This window comes from Pleurodeles waltl, chromosome 2_2, assembly GCF_031143425.1.
Source record: "Pleurodeles waltl isolate 20211129_DDA chromosome 2_2, aPleWal1.hap1.20221129, whole genome shotgun sequence".
NCBI lineage: Eukaryota > Metazoa > Chordata > Amphibia > Caudata > Salamandridae > Pleurodeles > Pleurodeles waltl.
In genome coordinates this window covers 976,359,944-976,383,657 of record NC_090439.1, presented here as the reverse complement: position 1 = coordinate 976,383,657, position 23,714 = coordinate 976,359,944, and the positions used below count along the sequence as shown (strand labels likewise).

Genomic DNA, 23,714 nt, shown 5'->3' with positions numbered 1-23,714 from the left:
ATCTGGTGTGATCTTCTGGTCACATCATCAATTTGGCAGTTCAAGACAAACACAGAGAAAACCACTAAACTGGGCAATAGTAGCAACTATAATATATATATATATATATATATATATATATATATATATATATATATATATATATAAATATATATATATAGTAATAATACATTACTATTACTTACACGGTATGACCAAGCACATTATCTTAGATCATACTAACAACTTTCCAGAGACCTTGATGCCATGGGTCTCCGTAGAAAAGAGAAGAGTCAAAGTTTATGGCTTGTTCTTCATGTTAATGGAACACCAGTTTGCGGTGCCATCAGACTCTCATATTAACTATCATTGCTGTTAGAATGTTTGAGGTGATAGCACTATGACTGCACAGTGTATTTATGTACACTATTGGTATTTATATAGCACAAACAGCTGGGAAGCAACTGAGCACTGTACATTACTAGGAGGAATGGGAGTCAATCTACAAAATTGTGTACACAAAGTGGGGATTTCACAAACAGAGTTCAACACTTTTTTAGGGACAAGGCGATGAAGTGATTTGCCCAGAATCACATGATTCCTAGGTCTCCATGTTCCAAAGTCAGCAGTTCTAGCCACATCTCCCATAGTGTCTGTATTGTGACCCAGCCAATTCTTGTCACTGTGCTGGATGTATTGATGCGGTACAGCGTAATGGACATTCATAACAAATCACAGAAATCCTACCTCTCACGCAAGGTAAAAACCAGACAAATTGTACAAGGGACAACGGCGGGGGCATGCAGTTTCAGAGAACTGAGATGATATTTGTTCCCACTAATATCTCCACCTGTCCATCGTGGTTTAGTGTTACTTACCTGCCCCTCTGAGATGGCAATTACATTAGTTGAGAAAGCAGGAACAGTCACAAACTACTGATCCATTTCCTCCTAATTGGCAAGGAGAGGAAGGAGAAGATGCATTCATCTAAGAATATAGCAGTTAGAAGCAGAGAGAATAACAAAGGCAAAAAAGAGATGGAAAGAGGAAAGCAAAGTTTTGTTCAGAAAACTCAACGTGGCTCGAACTATGGAACTCTGTTTCTAAATAATAATGACCACACTTACTGTCTAAAATAACCCCAACAATTGGCTCATAGGCTTTGTTTAAAATCTCCCACAATGCAAAGGGTTCCTGGGGCGTGTCCGGAAGTATCCGAATGAGGAAGGTTATGGTGTAATCTGAAGGCAGCCCCTCCGGGTGGATATACCTGCAGAAGAGACGACACAGCATGAATGAAGCAGAAAAACATTTCAAAGTATAACACACAGGGGCAGGTCACAAAACCAGGCGAGCGCTCACTTTGCTTTTTATGGGCATATCTCGGCGCTGCTTGAGTTTTGCATTGCTGCAAGAACGTTTCCTGCATTTTGACGCGCATGTCTTCAGGGCTGACTAAATTATGCAGCAAGAAAAGGCAAATTATGTGGAATAATAATGGATATTTTTTTAAAGTATTACTTCATTATTTTTTAATTTTCACTGTCTGGGCAAAGATTTCACCTCATTAGTACTAGTTTAACAACCAAGCACTGAAATAGGCAACTGAAAGATAACCAGTTAACCTTTCCGACAGGCTTTCTACCGTGCACAAACACACATGCCCATGTTTTTAGTAACTTTTAATCCATTTAAACTAGAAATATATTGCTTTTGTTAAAATCTGCAGAATATGCAGCAGATTCTGAATTATGTGGCAAATGCGGCAATTCCACAATTATGCAAAAAAAGCAGCAGAATTGATTAATTCCAGTGACCCTGGCGATGATATTTGCCACTCTGTAATGCACTTTGATCATTCAGCCAGGATGAAGGCAACTATACAAGACTAGCACGACGAGATGGATGAAACCAGGACTAAGTGGGCCGGGTCCTGCCGGTGCTCAGCACTGACAGTTTTAAAAAGCAGATGTCGAGAAGGGTCCCTATCTGGCTCTCCATTTTTGACCTCACCCTGAGGGCAAAAAAACACAAAAACGTAAATCGGCAGCGGTACCACCATGCACTCCCTTTGATGTAACTTCAAAGAGACTCGCTATTGTTACTTCAGACTCATCATTTCAGTACAGAAGTATTTCTATTATTTTATACAACAAAGCCATTGTTATTGCTTATTTAATTTATGCAACTAACGACCATTGACAAAGCCAACAGTCTTTGCTTGTTGTAGGTGTAAAGTTACTTGCTGTATTATATATCAGGAAGCAATGCCAGAAAGAAGCATCAAAATACCAGTTGGGAGGTACACTATGCTAAGCACAGATTTTTGTTTTAAGTGTTTTTAAGCCACACCCTTAATTACATCAGCCACGCCCCCTTAAGAGCCACCCCCTCAAGTTTTTTCATCACACTTAAAGCGCTGGATAGAACCTTGTGAAGACTTCAAAGCAGGTCCTCAGTCAAACATTTAAGGACACACACAGCCAGGTGATGTATTTTGCCATACAGAACACGGAGTCAGCCATGACTTTTTGGCACACTGAAAGCAAGCATAATTCAGAAACTGTTCTTGTGTGCAGAAAGCTTGTTCGCCTTATGCACGTCTTAATCATTTTCAGTCAGTGTAAGGAGGGCACTGGAGTAGGATGTAATCTATGCATGCACAACTTGGCCCACAAGTTAGTTACTACGCTCAATACAGCAAGCAGAGATCATATCTGTGTAAATGACCCCAAGAATGCACAAATTACACACTTATTTGTTACCAGTAGCTCTATAAAGATTTTCATTCTCAGGGAAGAGCCTGGCAAGTGGGTGGGGGCATGCAATAGTAAATGAGGTGAACATCTGTGCAGTGGGAACTTTAAGGATGTTCACAGTCTTTTTGTAGAGCACTTTCCACACCTATATACACCTGTAACTTGAATGAAACAGGAGTAAGCGGTCGAGAAAGGATGGATAAATGGGATGAAAAGATTTTGCAGGGAGAAACATTTTACATCGGAAAAAGGGAATAAAATGTAAAATTTAATAAAAAGAACATTAACTTTCTAATCATATGCTTGTGGAAAATCCGAATTGTTTTGCTCAGTATATATAGAGTTAATAAAACAAGCATACATCAGAAATGTTTGTGAAGCACAATGAACTTGCATATCTTATTGACAATATGTTTAAGCTATAGACATCAAAGTCATACGAACATTGGTAATGGCTGTTGGGTTTGCCAATGTTTTTTTGTTTTTGTTTGCACGAACACACTTGATCCTCGACTGGCCTAGTACGAGTGTTAAAAGAGCTGAAAGCCCCTAGCCTGGGTAAAACAAACATTGTCTAAAAGCGAAATGAATATATTTTCGTAATGTAACAGCAAACACTACACCAGTAGTCCCTGGCAATAAAGAGAACTATTGTGCAGATTGTGCAAGAGCAGAATGCTGTCACTCACAGACGGTAAGCCAATGACTTAAGTGCGCTGAACCTTTATCCAGTGCTGCATGTTATGATGCACAGAAGCGAAATGGGAATGACACCACATCAGACCAATAATAGATGGAAGGGCTGGCTGAAAGCCCCTGTAAGAACATTGACACTAAATACAAAAGGTCTTGGCTAACGGCAGATCTAAAATGTCAATCATCATGGCACAAATCAAAACCATGGAAAGGTGTGCATCATACACGAAACATTATATGACTGTTTATGTAAATTGCGGCGTCTGCATCTAACATCCACAGGCTGGAGAGCGTAAATATATCTTTACATACTTGGTTGGCTGAGAAACCAAGGAATCCTTATGGAGTCGGTAGCATGGAAAGCTGTTGAAGGTACCAGGTTCCATCGAAACTCCATCCAGTGCTGAATACTCTTTTTCAACCAACCCAAACATGTCCATCATTTTAAAACCTGTAAAACAGGGACCAGAAAGTATACTTTACGCTGTTTGTGTAGTGTTTCATACAAAGGTCACAACTTGACTGAGTAATAGGCAAATGTTTATTGCTATTTTGGGCTGCGAATCAGTCAGCTCATAACTTTTGGCAGTTGTAGTGATGTCCTGCTTTAACTAATGAAAAGCAGAGTTAATGTTCTTGCCTTTTCTACTTTGTACAATTTTCAAATCAATGTTTGAAGTTCGCTGCTCGTTCACTTCAAAAAGTATGTTGAATAACATAAGACACATTTTAAAAAAGGCTAACAGTTGATATGAAAAGGCAATATGTAAGTCCACAGAAAACAACAAATCTCGATTCTGACAAGCTCCTTCATGCCCACTACATCCCCCCCCTCCTGCATCTGGGGACAGTTCTATAGAGAGCTCTTATACATCTATGACCTACTACTCTACGCCCACAACCTGCTTTAGTATTGAGTCAGCAACCATCCTATTGGTCGGCGAGAGTGGTCATTGATAATTGTAATTTCTGTCTCCCAGTTCCATTGAACGTCGAAGTGATCTTCACCACAGTTGACCATCAGGCCCAACGGGAGATCCCACTCACTTGCATGGACACCTCTGACACTGCACTCTGCTTCTCACCTTGTTTCTCTTTGACAGACAACTTTGTGTCCAAAAGGGGAATAACTTGCTCATTTCTGGAACCCAATACTTGCCCCGGTACGGTTTAGTTTCTGTGTGGAACTGCCTGAAAACTCACATTTCCACAAGGAATTGTACTGAACAGATGCCTGAATGACATCCAGCTATATCTCAAAGTGAAATCATCTAAAGAGAACTGTATGACATTATGCATTAAGACCGTCTAAACAATGGATGTTCTAATCTATCAGCCAAAATACAGAGGACACCCAAGATAGGGCGCAACCTGGCTCGAACTTCTTCACAAGTCTGGCCCTAAAAAATACACATTTTTCAGCCCCCAGGTTACTTAAAAAAGATTGCATTCCATAGCAGAGGTATTTTAAAAGCACCCTAACAGATTCTAGCAAAACTAGATTAGTCATATTTTAGAGGTGATGCTAAACAACTAACTTTAAGAATCTCTCTGGTTTTGAAGAAGAATATGTCCCTGCCAAGAATGAAAAATATGTCTATTGTGCTTGCTAAAAACTTAGCAAGCACTATGCAGTACTTATTGTTGTCTTTAATAGGGAGTGGAACAGGCCCCTTTCCTTAAGGGGGCTCTAAGTAAGGGTCAATAGGAGAACACAATAGAGGCAGGCTGGCGGCCAAGCTCAGGGCTGCTTAAACATACTGAAATCTATCTATCTATCTATCTATCTATCTATCTATCTATCTATCTATCTATCTATCTATCTATCTATCTATCTATCTATTATTTATGACAAGAAGAGCTCTTGCCAAATTAGCCAATCCCCAACATGTAAGAAAACACGAATTCAGTAATACTACCACAGCAACAGAGTGTCCACAGCGAGATGCATGGTAGCCAAAGGGGTAGTCCCAAGAAGGTGGGGCGGGATTTAACAGGAGGCAGTGTGACAACCTACAAGAAAACTGATCAACACCCCGCCCCCGCTACTACCACAATCTCCTATGTTGATTCGTCCACGATTAATTACCAGTGAAATTCAACAGCCTCGTCCAACCCTTGCTTGCACCAAACGAGTTATTACGGTGACCATTTGGATAATGGATTTTTGGTTATACAAGAAACATTCTTGGTATGAACATTCTAGTGGTTTATTTGTTCTTCCTCCCATGGGCTAGTTTATGAATTATATGAATGAACGCCACCACTATTACCTGCGACTATCGCATGCAGCTGTAATGCTGTGAACTCACTATCACTCTTTGTAATATTAGTGCACTCCACCATCGGATGCGATAATTGCTCTAGCTGCACATCATTATCATAGTGTCACAGCGTCCTGCACCTTCAGACTGTCTTTCTGAAACCTCAGCAATAGGTGAACTCTCTGTCTACTATACTATCTCCGCTGAGTTCCTGCACTCTGTTATTCTACAAGCTTTAATCGTACTAAGTAACTGGAAACTTTAAATAGAATTGTATACTAGTAGTTCATAACTGTACTTCACACCTGCAGCATATAGCTGTAGGCCACAACCTACTGTGCAAATTCACTGCGTGAGCGTGATCTGTGGCTCAACCGGTGCTCCGCCACTAAAAGCCTGATTATGAGTCGGGCGGAGCGGTATCCTCGGGTGGAATACCGCTCCACCTGATCACCACTGGCCCTTTGTTCCTGCACCCACTTTTCCCAGGTGCTGGAACACCTGATCCGATTTTACCTGCCAGTATTTGCGGACACAACAATCACCAGAGGCTTTGGCTGCAACAGTAGCTAAACACTTGCTCTGCCTGCAGGGGGCAGGAGGAAGGTTAAGACTCCTCCTTGCCAGGGCATTTTTTTCTCCTTTCCTCTTGTAGCCTCCTAAATCTCCTCCCCCCCCAGCCCTGCTCAGCATTTGCTCCAGCTCATATTTACCATCTAGTTAAAGCAGGTTGTAAACATAAGCTTCAATCCCCCTGGAAAGGGGAAAACCCTGAGGAATTCCACTAGGCAAAACCGGGTTCACACAGTTATGTTCCATTCCATGGAGATTATCTGCTCATGGAATTCTGCATCATTCATAATCGAGCCCTCAGTGTATTCTACCACCCTGTGCAGAGTCGGATTGGGAACACAATTAGGCCCAGGTACTCCCAAAAATAGTCGCCCACATTCATGATTTATAATTTTTTGTAATTTTATATAGTGTGCATTTGGCCGAAAGGCATTGAAGCAGTTTGCATGAGAGCTGGTTACATTGCAATACATCAAATTATTTTTTATTTTAAGGAGGGAGATTAAGAGATTTGCCCAGAATCACAGGATGTTGAGCTCCAACGTTGGCAGCTTTGACTAGAATGCTACACCCTATGTATTTATTCTGCTGGGAAAGGTGGCCTCACAGCAAGGCCTATGCAATCACTCCTCCACCAAGGCCTAAAAGACACTTGGACCAAGATTACAACACCTTGCCCTTAGTGAGCCCATTTCTCTTACTCAATCCCCCCACAGCCCACTTTAGCCTTAAGGGGAGAGGTAAAAAAAACAAAGTTGCTACTGCTCAGTTGGCTTAGGTGAGACTGGCCCCCCCTGCGGGGCCCCTGCAAACTCCCACGATACCCACACCCACCACGACATGAAAGTAATGGTCTGGCGGGGGATGATACTGCTTCTGGGTCAGGCGGATCACAGGAAGCAGGGGGCCAAGGTGAGAATGCCCCAAGGGCCAAAGGAACACCTGGCCCCCAGCCTCTGTTTGACGACACAGCAGGGGAGTATCCATGATGCTGGCACCACATTACCGTGGTCTGTCAGGACTGGGAAAGAACTTAAAAACCAGCCCACAGGTGTCCCTGAGGCACCCACCCGTCGCCCAATCCCCGACTTCCCGCCTTCCCAATCCGACCCTGTCCCTGGGCCATACTTGTTCTCTGTAACTTAAATGACCAATTTATATGTACAGTGCTGCCGAAGTACATTCAGTAAATGCACCTCTTATTTACATCTGGATCTGCACCGCGGTACAGTATCCCGTCATGATTATAAATGAGCTGCTCACAGTACCTGCCAAGCTGTTGCCGTGAATTAGAGACAATGGACAAGCTGAAAAAGAGAAAAATATGAAATAAAACGTGAACTGAGGAAAATGGTTATGCGTCATCTTTAAAATAGTGGAGGAAATGATACAACAACTTGTACATAACAATGTGCATATGGAAAAATATATGCCACGCCACATACCTACATTTAGAACCCAAGTACAAATGTCAGCCACCATAGAATACTGAAGGGTGTGTCAGATGCCAAGCAGCAAAATAAATCATATATCCTTAAACTAAGGATCTGTCATAATGGTCAAACGTCAAATTACAATTAGCACTCCATGGACATTAATGTATGAGAATCATACCTGGAGAACTAACCGTTAACTGAGCGCACCAAGACCAATATTAGTTCAACTATTACGTACAACTGTGGCCACTGCAAGACTAGGCAATGCCAACGTGTCGTTAGTATTTGCAAAACATTACCAGGCAATGAAAGGCTTTACCCAAAAGCAGTTGTTTCTGATATATAAGAAGCTGCTAATTTACAACTCGAGTGAGTAATGTTCCACACTGGGCTGTGAACTGTCAGCGGTCGGAGGTTCTCGAGAGGTAGGGGTAAGTATCTTCACTGAGAGGTACTTTAATCATTCATGGCACAGCCCCTCAGCAGGTGTGGTAACACCAAGAAAAGTAGTTGAATTAAAAATACAGTTCAGGGGAGTGGCAGGAAAGCAGGTGTGGGTCATGCGCCATCTACACCAATAATATCAAACTGAATGGGTAAACCACACAGTGATAACTGGCCTTATTCTGCCATCGACAGTGTGAAGTGGCTTCAAGATACTACACACAACATCCGATGAAGAAGCACTGGAAAGCCAATAGATTGATGTTTGCATGGCATGCAGATGGGACCTCAAACCTACTGGTTTTCCCAATGTTTGTTTCCCAGCCAAGCGGGTAAGCAGCACACACAAAAGCTTGGTTTCCCCAGGGCTTTCAGGCCAAAGGACTTCCGGTCATCCTTTGTGCATTCTAGTGAAGAGAGTGGGCCTCACCAAACAGCCAATAGTAAAACGGTGAGTTTAAAATACTTGTGGCACCTGATTAAATATGTGATTGGCAACATTTCCAGCCAATGGCTGAAGATTCTGGCTGAAAAAAAAGCTTGTGGCTGAAGGATTGTGGAGGCAAAGCCCTTAAAGTTAGTTTAGGATACAATGGGGGGTTATTCTAACTTTGGAGGAGTGTTAATCCGTCCCAAAAGTGACGGTAAAGTGACGGAAATACCACCAGCCGTATTACGAGTTCCATAGGATATAATGGACTCGTAATACGGCTGGTGGTAAATCCGTCACTTTTCCGTCACTTTTGGGACGGATTAACACCTCCTCCAAAGTTAGAATAACCCCCAATATCTTTGCCATGAATGGTGAAAGCACCGTATAGATTTCAAACCTCAATTTTAAATAAATCTAGGTTTTTTTGGATGTTGTTTTCTGTAGACAATACCCTTTTAAGCAAATCCCCTAACTCTGCCAGGAGATCAGTCCTACTTAATGAGAGTAGTTTAAAGAGACCTGCTGCCCCTCAGTGCCTCTGAGTTGTAAATCATGCACAAGGACACAGGTGACCATAAGTAGAACCCATCTTCAATATCTAATGTGCCTAAGAGGGTTACTTACTTGCAGATGCGGCCTCACACACAAACGTAATTAGTTCATCTTCTATCTTCTTAAAGGCGTCAAAGTCATCGACAAAGAAGACATGTCTCGCGCTGGGCTTGCTGCCGATGCTCACCAGCTCACCGTAGTCGGCATCTGCTACACCAATGGCGAAAATACTGAAACCTACAAAACAACACAGGAAACATGATTTGGTGTTTACCCCGTCGGAGACGTCCGCCATCCCTTGATTCTACGGAAGAAAGACCCTTCAGCAAAGCAGAGAAAGTATATTTTCCTCCCTTGCACGTCTCTAGACATCTGTGCTTCATGATCATGTATAACAAGATATGGGATGACATATTTTAATAAGTTTGAATGTAGCAATAACAATCCTTGAGGAGCTCATGACGTGCCGGACTCAGGTGGTGAAGCAATGAAGGCAGCTGTCTAACACATGACATCACCAGCTGGGGCTGCCATATTCCTCATAGAGGTGTCAAGTACAGCCTTACTGCCAGGTGAGGGATTGGCAAAATGACAAATAGCCTAATATGCCAGACGCCCTTTCACAAGCCCTGGCACCACTTAGTGGGACACCAAACGGAAATACCTGTAAAATAGTTAAATACAGTCTAGGTTATTCTCATAGACAGTACTTGGACAAAGCTTCAGTCACCGTCCTTTACAAATGAATGTAGAGTTGTAAAAGGTACTTCCAAGGAAGAGTATCAGCAGATCCCGCTGCTTCCTAATCCCAGCTCCAGGTATCAACTGTTGGAGCTAATTCAGGGACATTAAATTCATTTGCATTAAAGTGCAATAATTTGTCATGTGTTTGTACGGCAGGTATGGCATGCACATACTAATGTAGGGGTCAGTATTATATAGATGATGTAGATATTGGTTAGTAAACAGCATTGGTTTTATGAAAGGGATAAAGATATTGTGGATATTGATATGTAAATTACATGGGGTATTGATGGTGTGATGGTATGAGCTGTACTTATAGCCTGAAACTAAGCTAAAATGTTTTAAACAGTCACGGGCACAATGTGAAGACAATTACTCAGTTTCACTTTATGCCAATCCAGTTCAGGCATCCAGGCCTTGAGTTTTTAATGATGTGAGATTTACATGGTTCATGTTTTATTGGTGGAACATAATATTTGTAATTGGTTATAATTACGTTTTAATTCATTTGTAGGAATAGTTGGCTGGCTTCCTGAGCAGAGACTTGAGGACAGAAAAGGCTACAACCACCTTGAACTCAGCACCTGGACTCAGTCTGTTGTGGGTCTTGGCCCTCCAATTTGTGCCACCCCAGTCCTGGACCTTTGGAAGTCAGCCTGAAAATGCCATGACAGCCAAGCTATGGTATTTTTGGCTGAACTGATGCATCGTCCCGCAGCCCCTCATTGGAACAGCTGTTGCAAGAAGCATCACCAATGAAGGGCCTTGCATCGTAGTCTGCAGGCTCTCAGAACCGCTGCTGTGCAATGCATCCCCAATGCAGGGCCTCGCATCGCAAGCCTACGTCAACAGCTTCATCAGAACTACAGCTGCACAATACATCCTCAACTAGGAATTTCGCAATGCTCCGTAGTCAGGATTTACGGTACTTTGTTCGGCAGGCTTAACTTGGGCCCTGTATCTGGTCTGCATTCCATCGCGGTCAGCCTGAACTTGTGACTTTGTCCTCGTCTGGGCTGACCTGGTAACCACAGCTGGCACTTTGTGCTTCTAGGCACTATTTTTGTATAAATCTTTAAAATCTCTGGTTCTGCTGATTGGATTTTGGTAATTTTTGTGTCAAATGATTTATTATATTTTACTTTATCATTCTAAACTGGTGTGGAATACTTCTTGTTTCGTGTTTTCACTTTATTACTCTTTGTGTGCTCTACACCAGTGGTGCTTAACCTTTTCACTTCTGTGGACCTCCACTTAATAATTACTGGTTCCAGGGACCCCCACTGTATCATTATTGGATTCTGTGGACAACTAAATAGTCATTACTGAAAGCATGGAGACCCTGCCTAGCATTTTAAATTATTTGAACTACAAAACAATACACAAAAAGTAAATTATGTTTTTCTAAATTTAACCGAGTCCACTCATTTTCTATACTATATTCTGTTGCTCGTGCACTGCCTACAAAAATCAATCGGAGGGTACTGATGTAATGTTAAGCCTCCAATTTCAAATTTACAGAAAGTTTTAAAAATTCTAATTGCACATTTTGCTTCTTTATTTATATGCACTTTTTTTAATATGCTAGCTTTATTTAATTTTCTAAGCAGTCGCAGAACCCCGGAGTAGGCTTTGCGGACCACTTTAGTGTCCCCGGACCACAGGTCAAGAACCACTGCTTCATATATTACCTCTAAGTAAAGCCTGAATTTTTTGTGCCAAGCTACCACAGGGTTAAGCACAGGTTAATTTTGGGTTTGCTTGTGTTTCACCCTGACAAGAACTGTAGTTATTGTTGGAGTAGGGTTTCACCCACCACTACCAGTGACCCAATTTCCTACAGTGAGGATAATACTGAAGGCAGAAATGAACTAACCAGACTGAGCAAGCATTAGCTGTCAAGATTAAAGCTAGCCAATACCTTGAACGATATCGTTGAATACTCTGATAATTACAATGCAGACACAACCCTCCACTGACTAGCTTGCCAGAAAGGTGTCCATTGACAACATCAACTCCATTCTATCAAGGACACATTTTGTTAACAACTACAATTTCAACTGGTGGTGTAGAGGTAGATCTTGAAGAGGGTGCATGGAACTGAAGTTCCAATGAGAGAATGAGCAGGCCACTTCCAGCTCATTTACTGTCTAGACTTTAAAAGAGAGATGTGGGGGCATATTTATACTCCGTTTGCGCCGAATTTGCGTCGTTTTTTTCGACGCAAATTCGGCGCAAAACTAACGCCATATTTATACTTTGGCGTTAGACACGTCTAGCGCCAAAGTATGAGGAAAGAGCGTCATTTTTTTGCGTGAACGCCTTCCTTGCGTTAATGAGATGCAAGGTAGGCGTTCCCGTCTAAAAAAATTACTGCGACGCAAATGCGTCGTATTTATACTCCCGGGCAAAAATCACGCCCGGGAGTGGGCGGGGCAAAAAACCCCGCATTTGCGCCGGATTTTAGCGCCTGGGTCAGGGCAGGCGTTAAGGGACCTGTGGGCTCAAAATGAGCCCACAGCTGCCCTCCCATGCCCCCAGGGACCCCCCCTGCCACCCTTGCCCACCCCAGGAGGACACCCAAGGATGGAGGGACCCATCCCAGGGACATTCAGGTAAGTTCAGGTAAGTATAATTTTTTATTTTTTTTATATTTTTTTTTGGCATAGGGGGGCCTGATTTGTGCCCCCCTACATGCCTCAATGCCCAATGACCATGCCCAGGGGACATAAGTCCCCTGGGCATGGCCATTGGGCAAGGGGGCATGACTCCTGTCTTTACTAAGACAGGAGTCATGTAAATGGCGTCTGGGCGTCGTTAAAAATGGCGCAAATCGGGTGGAGGCGATTTTTTGGCGTCAACCTGACTTGCACCATTTTAAGACGCCCTAACGCCATTTTCCCCAACGCCGGCGCTGCCTGGTGTACGTGGTTTTTTTCCACGCACACCAGGCAGCGCCGGTCTGCTAGCGCCGGCTAACGCCATTCAATAAATACGGCGCCCGCATGGCGCTTCAGAATGGCGTTAGCCGGCGCAAAACTTTTTGACGCTAAACTGCGTTAGCGCAGTTTAGCGTCAAAAAGTATAAATACGGGCCGTGGTGGTTTGGTGCTCATTTCCAGATCACTATGATCAGCTATAGGATAGAAGTGGATCGTCCTTGCTTGTTCATGTAAAGCACAGGTGTGATTCTATTAGTGCGCAACAGAACCACTTTCACCAAAGGAATATATAAGGTTGAGAAAAGTGTCTTGTTTACAGGCCATTTATCTGTCCCATGTTGACCTCCTTTGACTAGAATTTGCTACGTTTTCATAAATGTGCTTCCCAACAGGCTCACAAGGAATAAAAAGCTTTGGTGAATCTTGTTGGGTGTTGTTGTCAGGAAGCCCCAAAAGAATTACAGCACTGTCCCCCGCACGCCTGTTTAAGCTGAGGCGGTGGGTCCAGTGACATCATGGACACAAGTGTTATTTAAGGATGACAGTTCAGATGTCCAAAAGGACACGCCCTCTCCCTCTATTGGCAATAACGAAGATGCAATACTCTTTCTTCTGATTGCGCTTCACTTTACAGTGAACAAGAGAGGGAACAGACGTGAAATGGAGCAGTGGTCCATAGAGGACAGGTTGTGTTGTTGGGATGGGCACTCCCCTTCCCGTTCCTCCGATTACTGATTTTTGTGAGATGACAAAGATGTAGGTCATTTGCGGCACACAATGATGCATGATTGGAACAATCATCTCTTCTCATGACCACATCTAAGGGTTTTAGGAATAGCTCATTTAATCTCCAGTGTGAATCCTACTTCAGAGGGACCCTGGTGGCTGCATATGGGTGTGTAGATTTTAATCATGAGATGTAACCCGAAATAAGCAATTCAGTGGGAGCTGGATAATATCGAAGGGACTTAGAGTAAATCTTCAGTTTCCTGAAGGAATGCCTCTTAAACACAATTAACCCCAGATAATTGTGTATGTTCCCAGTCCTTTCCTCAGTAGTTGAGAATGCTGCAACATTTCAAGTTTGAGCTCCTCGGAATGAGTAAAAAGACACTGTGTAACTGTGTTATGCCCCATTCCTGGTGGGGAAAAGGGAACCTTGCATTAATACCACACACAGTAAATACCACACTCTGTGGTATCAGTAGTTTCTGAGTGTGGTATTTCCGCCACATTTGCTCAGGTGTTGTAGGGAGGCCCTCAGTATTGGTCAGAAATACATCATTTTCAGCTGCTCAAGTGCACAATACAGTCTATTCAATATTCACAAAATGATGCATTCCAGGCTTGCTATACAAAACAGTCAAGCATTTTGTGTGTTTTTCTTGTAGGAAACTAATCCGCAAGCCAAAAGGGCGCCCTTTTATTCAGTGCTTAATTTGTAAATGAAAAGGTGCCGGTGCTCAAAGCCCTCCTCTAAGACATGCGGCTGCTGCAATTAAAAGTGCGAGCATGGAATACTGAGGCAGCGTAATGCTGAAGCCACCTCGGGCCTTCTCTGCCCATTTATAATGACTCCCTGCCCCTTCAGCTCACTCTGTCAGCTTCCTGCTTTTCCCCTTTCTGACGCTTTTTCGTTTTTCTCTTCCTCCGTCTTTCCCACGTGTCTTTTGCTCGCAGTAAATGGCTGAGCCTGAAAACAAAGCGCCGGCCCTCAAAAATAAGTGCCGGTGCTCAGCACCGAAAACAAGCAGCACAAATTAAGCACTGCTTTTATTCCTGTATGTTTATTTGCCCCGGGGTGAATTATATGGAGCTTCCGGTGTCCAGTGACAACGTATCACATTTGCAGGCTTTTTAAATCTCGATTACTGAACCCAGTTTAAGACCTACAGATATCAATGAAGGAATTTTACTTAAAACTCTATCATTTGTTCTGCCTGTAGAGGGGCAGGGACCTATTTACTACACCCTGGAAATAATTTGGAACTCCAACACATGCAGAGGAGAACCGCAGAAATAAACGAAATGCTTTTTCCCATTGGTTTCGTAATTGACTGCATTGCTTTATTCTTGCATGCTGTAAAGCTTTAAAATCCAATATGCTTCTCGTAAAGCAACAAAGAATACGAATTAGCAATGCTTATAGATCTAGCTTAAACGTACCACACCCTTCCCTCACAAAGGCACACACCTCACCCCGTATTCACACCGGCACACACGCACAGGCACACCACTCATCGTACACACCCGCACGGGCACTCTGTTGACCCTGCACTCAAAAGGGGCACACTGCTGAACCTACACATCCCTCGCCCTGCACTCACACAGGCACACTGTGGGACGGGCTTGATTGATCTATAGGATAGGATGTCAGTCTCTGGCCAAGAGAAGCTTTTATTATGGTCCTGAGGAACAAAACCGCCATGCTGAAAACAGTGTGCTCTTTTAATTAAAGAAAACAGAGCAACATTGAGCCACTCTGTAATGGGCCATCGCTTACAATCTTTGGTCACTCATGTTCTGGCTGGGAACAGGTGTCAAAGTGGGGAGGGAGGGCTCCAAATAACTCTCAAAGTTCTTCCCCTTATTTCTGATAAAGGATTACACTATGGATACTTTTACACTTTTAGGGAGACCTGGCTGCCAATAGAATGCTGATAGTCATGCATTTTAACACATTTTAAAAAATGTTCAGAGCTGCAGAGACAATATGTTTGTCATTGTGGGTGGTCCTGACTATTATTTTTACACAAGGGATTCGCACAACTGAAAAAGTTGAAGATCCTTGCAATACATTCACACACTCATCCTGCACTCACTTAGGTACGCCTCTCATCTGTACTCATGGAGACACACCACATACAGGCGCCCTGGACTCCCTTCACTCACTAAGGCACACCCTCACCCTACACTCACAAACGCAGACAGCTCACCATGCACTCGCACACTGCTCACTGTGCATTTTTAAGGGCAAACTTCTCACCCTGCTCACCCAGGAGAATGCATGTCACCCTGTATTCATGCGGCTGCACCCCAGCACTCACATAAGCTTAATGGTCCCCCCTCCCCCAATTCATACACTGCTCACTCTGAGTTAACCTGGGTACACCGCTCACCCTTCACTCACAGAAGCACAGGTCACCGTGCACTCACAGGCCCAACCCTCAGCCTGCACACACACATGCACACATGCATTCTCTCAGTCCTACCCTGTTCAACATCTTCATGAGTTCACTTGCCATCACCATTTGATCCCAGGGCATCACCCTCATCTCCTACTCCGACGAAAACCAACACATCCTCTCCCTAATGGATAAGACAACCACTACCAGAGCCAGCTTCACCAATTGCATAACCATGGTAACAGAATGGATGAGAACCAACTGCTTGAAGCTCAACTTCGACAAGACGGAAGTAATTGTCTTCAAAAACAAGAACCTACCTGTGAATGCCACCTGGTGGCTGACAGAGCTAGGATCAACACCCTCCGACCACTGCAGAAATCTGCAAATCATTCTGGATGACAAGCTCAACATGACAACACAAGCCAATGCAGTGAAGCTGCATGCTTCTACATCTTATGTATGCTAAGAAAGCTCTTCAAGAGGCTGCCACAGAACACCAGATGCACCGTCACACAAGCATTCATTTCAAGCAGTCTCGACTATGGTTACACACTATGCTGGAATCTCCAGGCATCTCCTAAACAGACTTCAGACCATGTAGAACACCGCCGCAAGACTCAACCTCAACCTCCCACAACGCACCCATATCTCACCCCTCTTCATAGAGCTCAAGCGGCTCCCCATTCACAAACACAGTCAATTCAAACTCCTCATGCACACGTACAAAGCCTTGCACAACACTGGCCCAGCACACCTAACCAGTCACATAAACTTTCACCAGTCTGCCAAACATGTATGCCCAGCCTCACACTCACTCATACTTGTAACAGATAAATATAGCCATTTGGTTAGAGTGGAGGAATTAAAAGTGACAAAACATTCTTCATAAAACATAAAGCCGTAATTGGCCTACTTAAAAGTAGAGAAGAACATTCCTATGAAAAACTCAATTTTTCATAGGAATGTTTTTCTTCACTTTTAATTTCTCCTATTTAAAAAGCAAATGACTGTATTTTTCAGTTATAAATATGGCACAGTGTCTACCGGACACTTGGAGCAAGAGTCTGTTGTTTGTAAATGTGACACTCTGAAGTGGGAGAACATTAAAAGGACGAGTTAACTTAATCATTGAGGTAATGTTTCATTTTTATTTTCTCCCATTCGAAATCATTTAGAAACATACATTTGTTCTCAGCTCTAATACTAACTTGACAGGGACTTTCAATTAAGAGTTAAATAGCTCAGTGTGTCACTTCTTCACTTCTGTACCCCAGCTGGGGTCATAAATGTGACTGAACACTGTTCATTATCAGGCATGCTACCTCCAGCCCGAAGATAAAAATACAAAATAAACACAACCTTCCCTTAATTTTAAAAGGAAAATGAAATCAAGACTGGGAGCTACTCTGAATGTCTTTATGAGATGCTGGTAGCTCACGACTGGTTGGAGACACCTGACATAATCATAACCCGCTGCCATAACAGCCAATAAGCACTTTGGAATTCTAAGGTGCAGACAATGCTTCAGCCCTAGGACACATTAAACATTGTAAGTTACTCCAGCTCACATACAAATCCCAGAATGAGGATAGCCATGAGTTTGTCTGTCAGGTGCTGCATCATCACGTTTCAGCATACAGCAATGTTAGGTGAGTGGGCTCATACACATTCTGAATGTGGTGCTCAAGGTAACCGACAAGTGTGTGGAGACAAAGCCCCTCTCATGAAGCTATTTTTCTGCTGATCATATAGCAAGATATAAAAATGAAAGCTAAATAGGCATTCCCTAAGGGCCATCTTACCTTCTAGTTGCATCTCTTTGGAGACCTTGTTGACATCATCCTGCGACCGGCCATCAGTGATGACCACCAGCACCCTGGGGATGGCTTTTCTCATGCCTGACTCAACAGTAAATAAGGCATCTCGAACATGCTTAATTGCCCTGCCTTGAAAAGAAGACACATACAGCAACTCTGTGAAACTATACAATGATATAGAATAAATATGTTCACTGAAGGGCTGAAGTTCATGGGAGAAAATGGTCTTCAATTATCAACACTCATTTTTTATAGCCAGTGCATTTATTCCATAGGCACTTAAAACCATATGTAAAAAACAGTACCACAGAAGAGAGATTACCAGAGAGTATACGTTTAGCATTTCAGTTATAATAAACCGAGACAGGGCCGGACTGGCCATAGTGGGCATCGGGCGTTTCCCTGGGAGTCTGGAAGAGAAGGGGCCAGTTTTGCAGAGCTGGGGGTCGGTTTTGCAGCAGTGCAATGTCGGCCCCCAGTAACAAAAGCAACAGTGCTTTGCACTTGCATCCCCAACTCCCACCACCCCATGCCGGGGCTGATCCAACAAAATTGCCAGGGCTGCTTTGGGTTCTCAGTCCGGCCCTGAACCGAGACTACAATTCCCAGAATACACTAGGTTGTTTAACGAAGGCCTTGGACTAGAATTTGAGTCACTTGGGGATGTTAGAAAGAAATATCCTGATTCAATGTGTGCCAGCTCAAGGACCTTTCTTAGTACTGAGGTCCTTGTACACAATATAAAGTGTGATAAACAGACAGCATTCCACGATGTAAATTTGCAATTACATATACTACAGCAATTAAAATGACCAGGAAGATCTACATTTCTGACGTGGGTTAACGTAAAACCTGTAGCTAAAGAAGACAAACACCCTAGATCACACACAATTAAAATAAAGCTCTAATAGATAAGGCCTTGAGTGCATTTCAAGTATACCCAGAGTGCAACACACTTTCCTTTCTCTTTTTATTTAAAAAAAAAAAACACTTTATTTTCACTGGGCTTAAAAACGCTCATGCCATTCGGTGGAAGGTACCCCGAGAGAAGCCCTTTCAGAATATATTCGTCGGTTATGGCTGCCTATTCAGGACCAAGCATTGCTAGGGAAATTATTAAGCCTTGAAATGGGCTGTATCTCAACAGTGGAGCTGGGAGGGAGAGGGGAGAGAGAGGACTGCGAGGCCCATGCACTAAACACAACAAGAGTCTTCGCCCTCGCTCCACAACTCTTCAAACTCCAGCATACTTTTCAAGCTCAAAGTCTCCGGGCTGGCCTTATGCCATGTGCGGTAACCTCGGCCAGGCAGGGCTCAGTGGCCATCCTCGCGTTGCACGCCGGAACCTGCAGCCCATTAAGCAGAACCGGAAACGGGAAATCGCACGCTCCAGCATGCATGGTGCTTACAATTCCAGTCTGACATAAAATGTCCCACGCGACATGGAGCCATTTAACAGCTAGGTACATTAACCATAAACGTAACCATTAAAACAATGCTATGACCATCGCCATGGGAACTCTTAGAGCTGTTTCTGATTCCATGTGTGAGCAGCTCACTCTGACCATTCTGGGGTCTGAAATCCAGCTTGTCCATCCATAGATTCAGAACTACAAGGACCACGATGGAAAGAATGGGGATACTGGCACAACGTCAAACTGTTCTGGACACTCCCGTTAAAACTCTATCATGGAATATTAAAATAGCTAGCTTGTAAGTCCCTCAAGTCGACAATAGACAAGAACAGCTCTTCATCAAGTGCAGGTTCAGATTCAAGAAAGGAAGACAAATAAAAAAAAAAAGTCCCCCCCCCCCACGTACCAGTTTTGGTATTTCCGCCCTTGTATGCAATTTTCTGAATGGCCTCAAGGAGGGTTTCCTTATTTTCATATGAGTTGAGCTTGAACTCTGTCCTGGCATCATCACTGAACTGAGCAATACCAACCTGCGCATGGAAGTAACACAGCTTAGTGAACACGTTCACGCAAATTCAACATATCAAGATGTCAACATACCAGCGTATTCAACATTCAACATATTCAGGGGTGCCGATTAACACATACTGGATAATTTCTCAGTCACCATTTTTCCACAATTAAAGGAAAGTGAAAAAGTGTACACAGTCGCAAAGCTGGTATGGTACAAAACAGGTGATTTGTTTTGTTCTATGTGACACGTGGTGGTGGGTTTTATCCAATTAGCAGTGAGTAGGAGTGCACGTTTTTCAAAACAGCAATGGCATGTGAAAAAATCGCTATCCTTTTTATCAGACTCCTATGAGAGGCCACGGAATGAATGAGCATAGACCGTCTTCTACCTGCCCATCAACTTAATCGGTTTGTGTGCACAGTTCCCCATACCATTATCTCTCGCAAACACCCAATGCACGTGCATTTGCAGTGCGCTGCACACTAAAGTTGCATTCCGCAATTAAGGTGACAGATGTTTGAAAACATGTATGGATTGTATAAAGCTGGACTAAAAGCATAAAGTTATATTTGGTGCATGGGGTGGAGAAGGAGAGGTGAAATTATAAATGGGCGTTAGCTGTAAAAGTACCAGAGTTATTAAGGCACTCTGTGCTTGGGGATCTTCTCAAAAGACACAACCATATATATAAAACAGTGACTGCAGTAGAGACATTTGGCCATAAAACGTTGAACTGAAAGCACAATGCCCTTCATTACATAAAAATGGCTGCCAGTGGTAAATTACAGCCGTGGAAGTAGAAAGAGGCCTGTCCTTATCTTCTTACTTGAGTTCCATCAGTGCCTATCCGGTCCAGTGCTCCTGCTGTACTGTAGACAAACTGAATAACTTTGTTGAAGTTGTCATCCCCAATGCTCCAGGATCCGTCAATCAGGAAAACCAGGTCAGCTTTTGCGGCTTTGCAAACTGTAGAAGAGATTAATCATGTTATGCCTGAATAGTTGAACAGACCTAGCTTGTGACATTTTTCAAAGAAAGTCCTCAATTACGTAAATGGCAAAGACCGGATGTGTCAAGCGTTGGCACAGAAGAGTCACTTTAAAACTAAGTTGTGACGATAAACTCTGAAAATATAGATGAGTCAATCTGCATTATTTATATGCACATTTATCATACGTGGATATCCTGAAAATCTGGCATGGATGTGACCCTCTGGTATCTACACTAGACAGTGATGGGTAAGACAGAGATTTCCTAAAGTATTTTTTTAAATCAAACATACACAAAAAACAATCATGAGCAAATACAACTTCTCAATCAAATGCTGATGTCCAGTCCCCTACCCTCTCGTGCAGGAGGAATCGTAGATGGCGCTTGAGTCGTTGGGGCTAGCGTTGGTGCAGCAGTTGGAACTGGTACTGAAAAATAAGATAAGAGTTTATTTGATTAACACATTAATTAATCAATAAAAAAATAATCAACCAATACAGTGTTCCATTATTTCCTCTCCTTAATGTTTAATTTTACATCTGTTTTACACCTTCAAAAGACACACCAGAGTCAGTGGGTTTAGAACTATGGGCTGGTATTTCTATCACTATCGGCTTTATTTGGAGTTGTTAGCACTGGAGTGCTCGAAGTGACTTGGGATGGACACCGAACCACCAGAACCAAATCCAACTGATTAAAACAACTGATGGGTGAAGGATGGAGAGAACATATGAATAGTTATATGACTAGTGTGAAAAGAACTGTTCCCAGTAGTCAACTAAAAGTTGGAGATCTAACTAGAGGACTTCCTAAGAAGGGGCCTTGCTTAGTGCGCAATTGTCATACCATGCTCTCCTAAGTCTGGGCGATAACTAGTGTAGCCAATGAAGAAGATTGTAGGGTCCTGGCATCTCTGTATAGTCCTCACCGAACTTCTCTAAGTCATTTTTCCACCAAGAAGGAGAATTTGTGCAAATTGAAGAGCCTTGAAAATAATGTGTCATTTGACTAAGACCAAGTGTCAATGTTTTAGCGCATGGAAGTACCTCCAAGTGAAGCTGCCTACCACTGCTATCCCGTCTAGGAGTGCAAGGCTGCACCCTTTGATCTCAGTGGTATTGAAAAAGTGAACATGAACTACCTTTTGATAGGGAATGGGCAATAAATGCAGTAGGCACAATACAATAGCTACCTTCTTTAACAGAATCCAGAAATCTTTGTCAAAGTGAATCTTACGTATTTTATACAGAAATGTTTTGTTGAGCACCAACATGTCCCTGGCAGCCACTTCCAAGCACTTGTCTACCAGGTGGATTTCCAGCATGGAGTGGCCGGTCAAGCTCACCTGATGGCAAAGGTGTAAGTTGTAAGCCTTGTCATCAGATTCTTCCAGCTCATTACGGAGTCTGTTTCCAGACCCTGACGTTTGTGTGACAGCCTAAAGCATGTTGGGTGTTCTAGCCCTGTTTTGCTTCCATAACCTATATAGACTGACATGCTTTAAATCAATAATGGTTAGGTGAAAATTTCGGGACTGGATACAGCATTCGTAATGACCTGGGGTAACATGGTCAACATACTTCACAAGAATCTACAGTCCTGGTTCAGAGAAGTCAAGATGTGAAGACCTACCACCTTAATGGCTTTCTCTCCAACCTTTGAACACAGAATATGCCAAAGCACTATTCTACAAATCTAGATATTCACAAAATGTTTTACATATAAATGTCCCCAAAAATACATGAAAGGTTGAATTTAGTTTGATACATTTCAAATTCTATTTTGAAGAATCTACTTTTCTTGATTAAGACCAGAAATACAACCCATGCGGAAAGGTCTATATGACTATGTCAAAGTTAGCGGAAAGGAAGGGAAGGAAAAGAGCATTACCATGGGTTAGGCAAGAAAACCTCTCTAAACACTAAGAAAGTGGTACCTTTGGGGTATTGAAAAATGTTTTCAATGGTGTTTCATACCTTGCAAGCACATATACAACTATTCCCTCATATGTCAGGTGTGTTTCCAAGGCAGGAAAAATAATTGTCTAGGAGCTTATGCCCAGAAATCTACAAATGTATTAAAACTTGAAGCGGCTTCTCCCTTCCTGGGACCACAATGCAAGAAGTGGACGTCCTTGGAAGGAAAATGCTAAACAGTCCCTGACACGTAGCGTAGGGAGCAAACTCCCAATGCCTAATGGATATTTTCATGTTGCTTTTTAGCAAGAAACCCCTCTTCAACTCAATTACAGGGACTACATGGGGGCTCAGAAACCCAGTAAAGTGCAGCCTCCCCCTAATGCTGAAGATGCCTATTTTGTTCTGTACACCGATGCCCTTCCTCCCTCCCCCCACTCACACATTATTGTTTTTGCTGTCTCTCACTAAATACAAAACCATCTCGCTTTGCTGCAAGTTAGAAGGGTGCATGGAGTTAAGGGCTACCTTGACTATGCAAGGGAAGGAGTAAACACAAGGAATATGTAACTACTTATTTATTTGCCTTGGAACTATTCACAAAAATCTTTTGCTTGTACGTTTCAGGCACTTGCCACTAGACTTAAGGAATTCCCTAGGTCTCCCTCCCTTCCATCATACAGCATGTAGTTTTCCATAATCTAAGCTTTCCTCATTAAAGTCTGTCACCATTCCCCAGTTATACTTCGCATTCGCATACATGAACATTGTACCAGCACCATTGGATTTGATTTTTAATGTGACAGGTCTCACTGTAGAGTGCTGCTGTTAACTAAACCTATGTTAAGGGGAAAGTGACAGAAGTGAAGCCTATAGCGCCTGTTTTTGAAAGAGCTGGGTCATGGGTGGGCATAATATTTCTCTAATGGAAGCTCCTTTCTTAGGTGTTAAAAAATAATGGGTAACAATATGAACGCTACCAAGATTTGGGCCTTATTCAGAGAAACGGCAGACAGCCTACTGTTTGTCAGGGGTCGGGCCAAACCTCGACACCCTTGAGGATTACGACACGCCATATATGGTGATCTTTGCCTGCCTGGAGGAAATCTCTG

General features: G+C 42.9%; 1 protein-coding gene across 3 annotated transcripts in view; it reads right to left on the bottom strand.

Moving 5' to 3' along the window:
* COL14A1 (collagen type XIV alpha 1 chain) overlaps window positions 1-23,714 on the bottom strand; it is a 443,381-nt gene that overhangs the window by 95,957 nt on the left and 323,710 nt on the right. For all 3 annotated transcript variants that reach the window (XM_069220679.1, XM_069220680.1, XM_069220681.1), the window contains 8 exons: window positions 21,040-21,114; window positions 20,523-20,662; window positions 19,589-19,712; window positions 17,753-17,896; window positions 9,209-9,373; window positions 7,540-7,578; window positions 3,747-3,885; window positions 1,107-1,249 (listed from right to left, as the gene is read on the bottom strand). In XM_069220679.1, coding sequence (XP_069076780.1) covers window positions 1,107-1,249; window positions 3,747-3,885; window positions 7,540-7,578; window positions 9,209-9,373; window positions 17,753-17,896; window positions 19,589-19,712; window positions 20,523-20,662; window positions 21,040-21,114 — 969 coding nt within the window. The remainder of the gene's footprint in view (window positions 1-1,106; window positions 1,250-3,746; window positions 3,886-7,539; window positions 7,579-9,208; window positions 9,374-17,752; window positions 17,897-19,588; window positions 19,713-20,522; window positions 20,663-21,039; window positions 21,115-23,714) is intronic.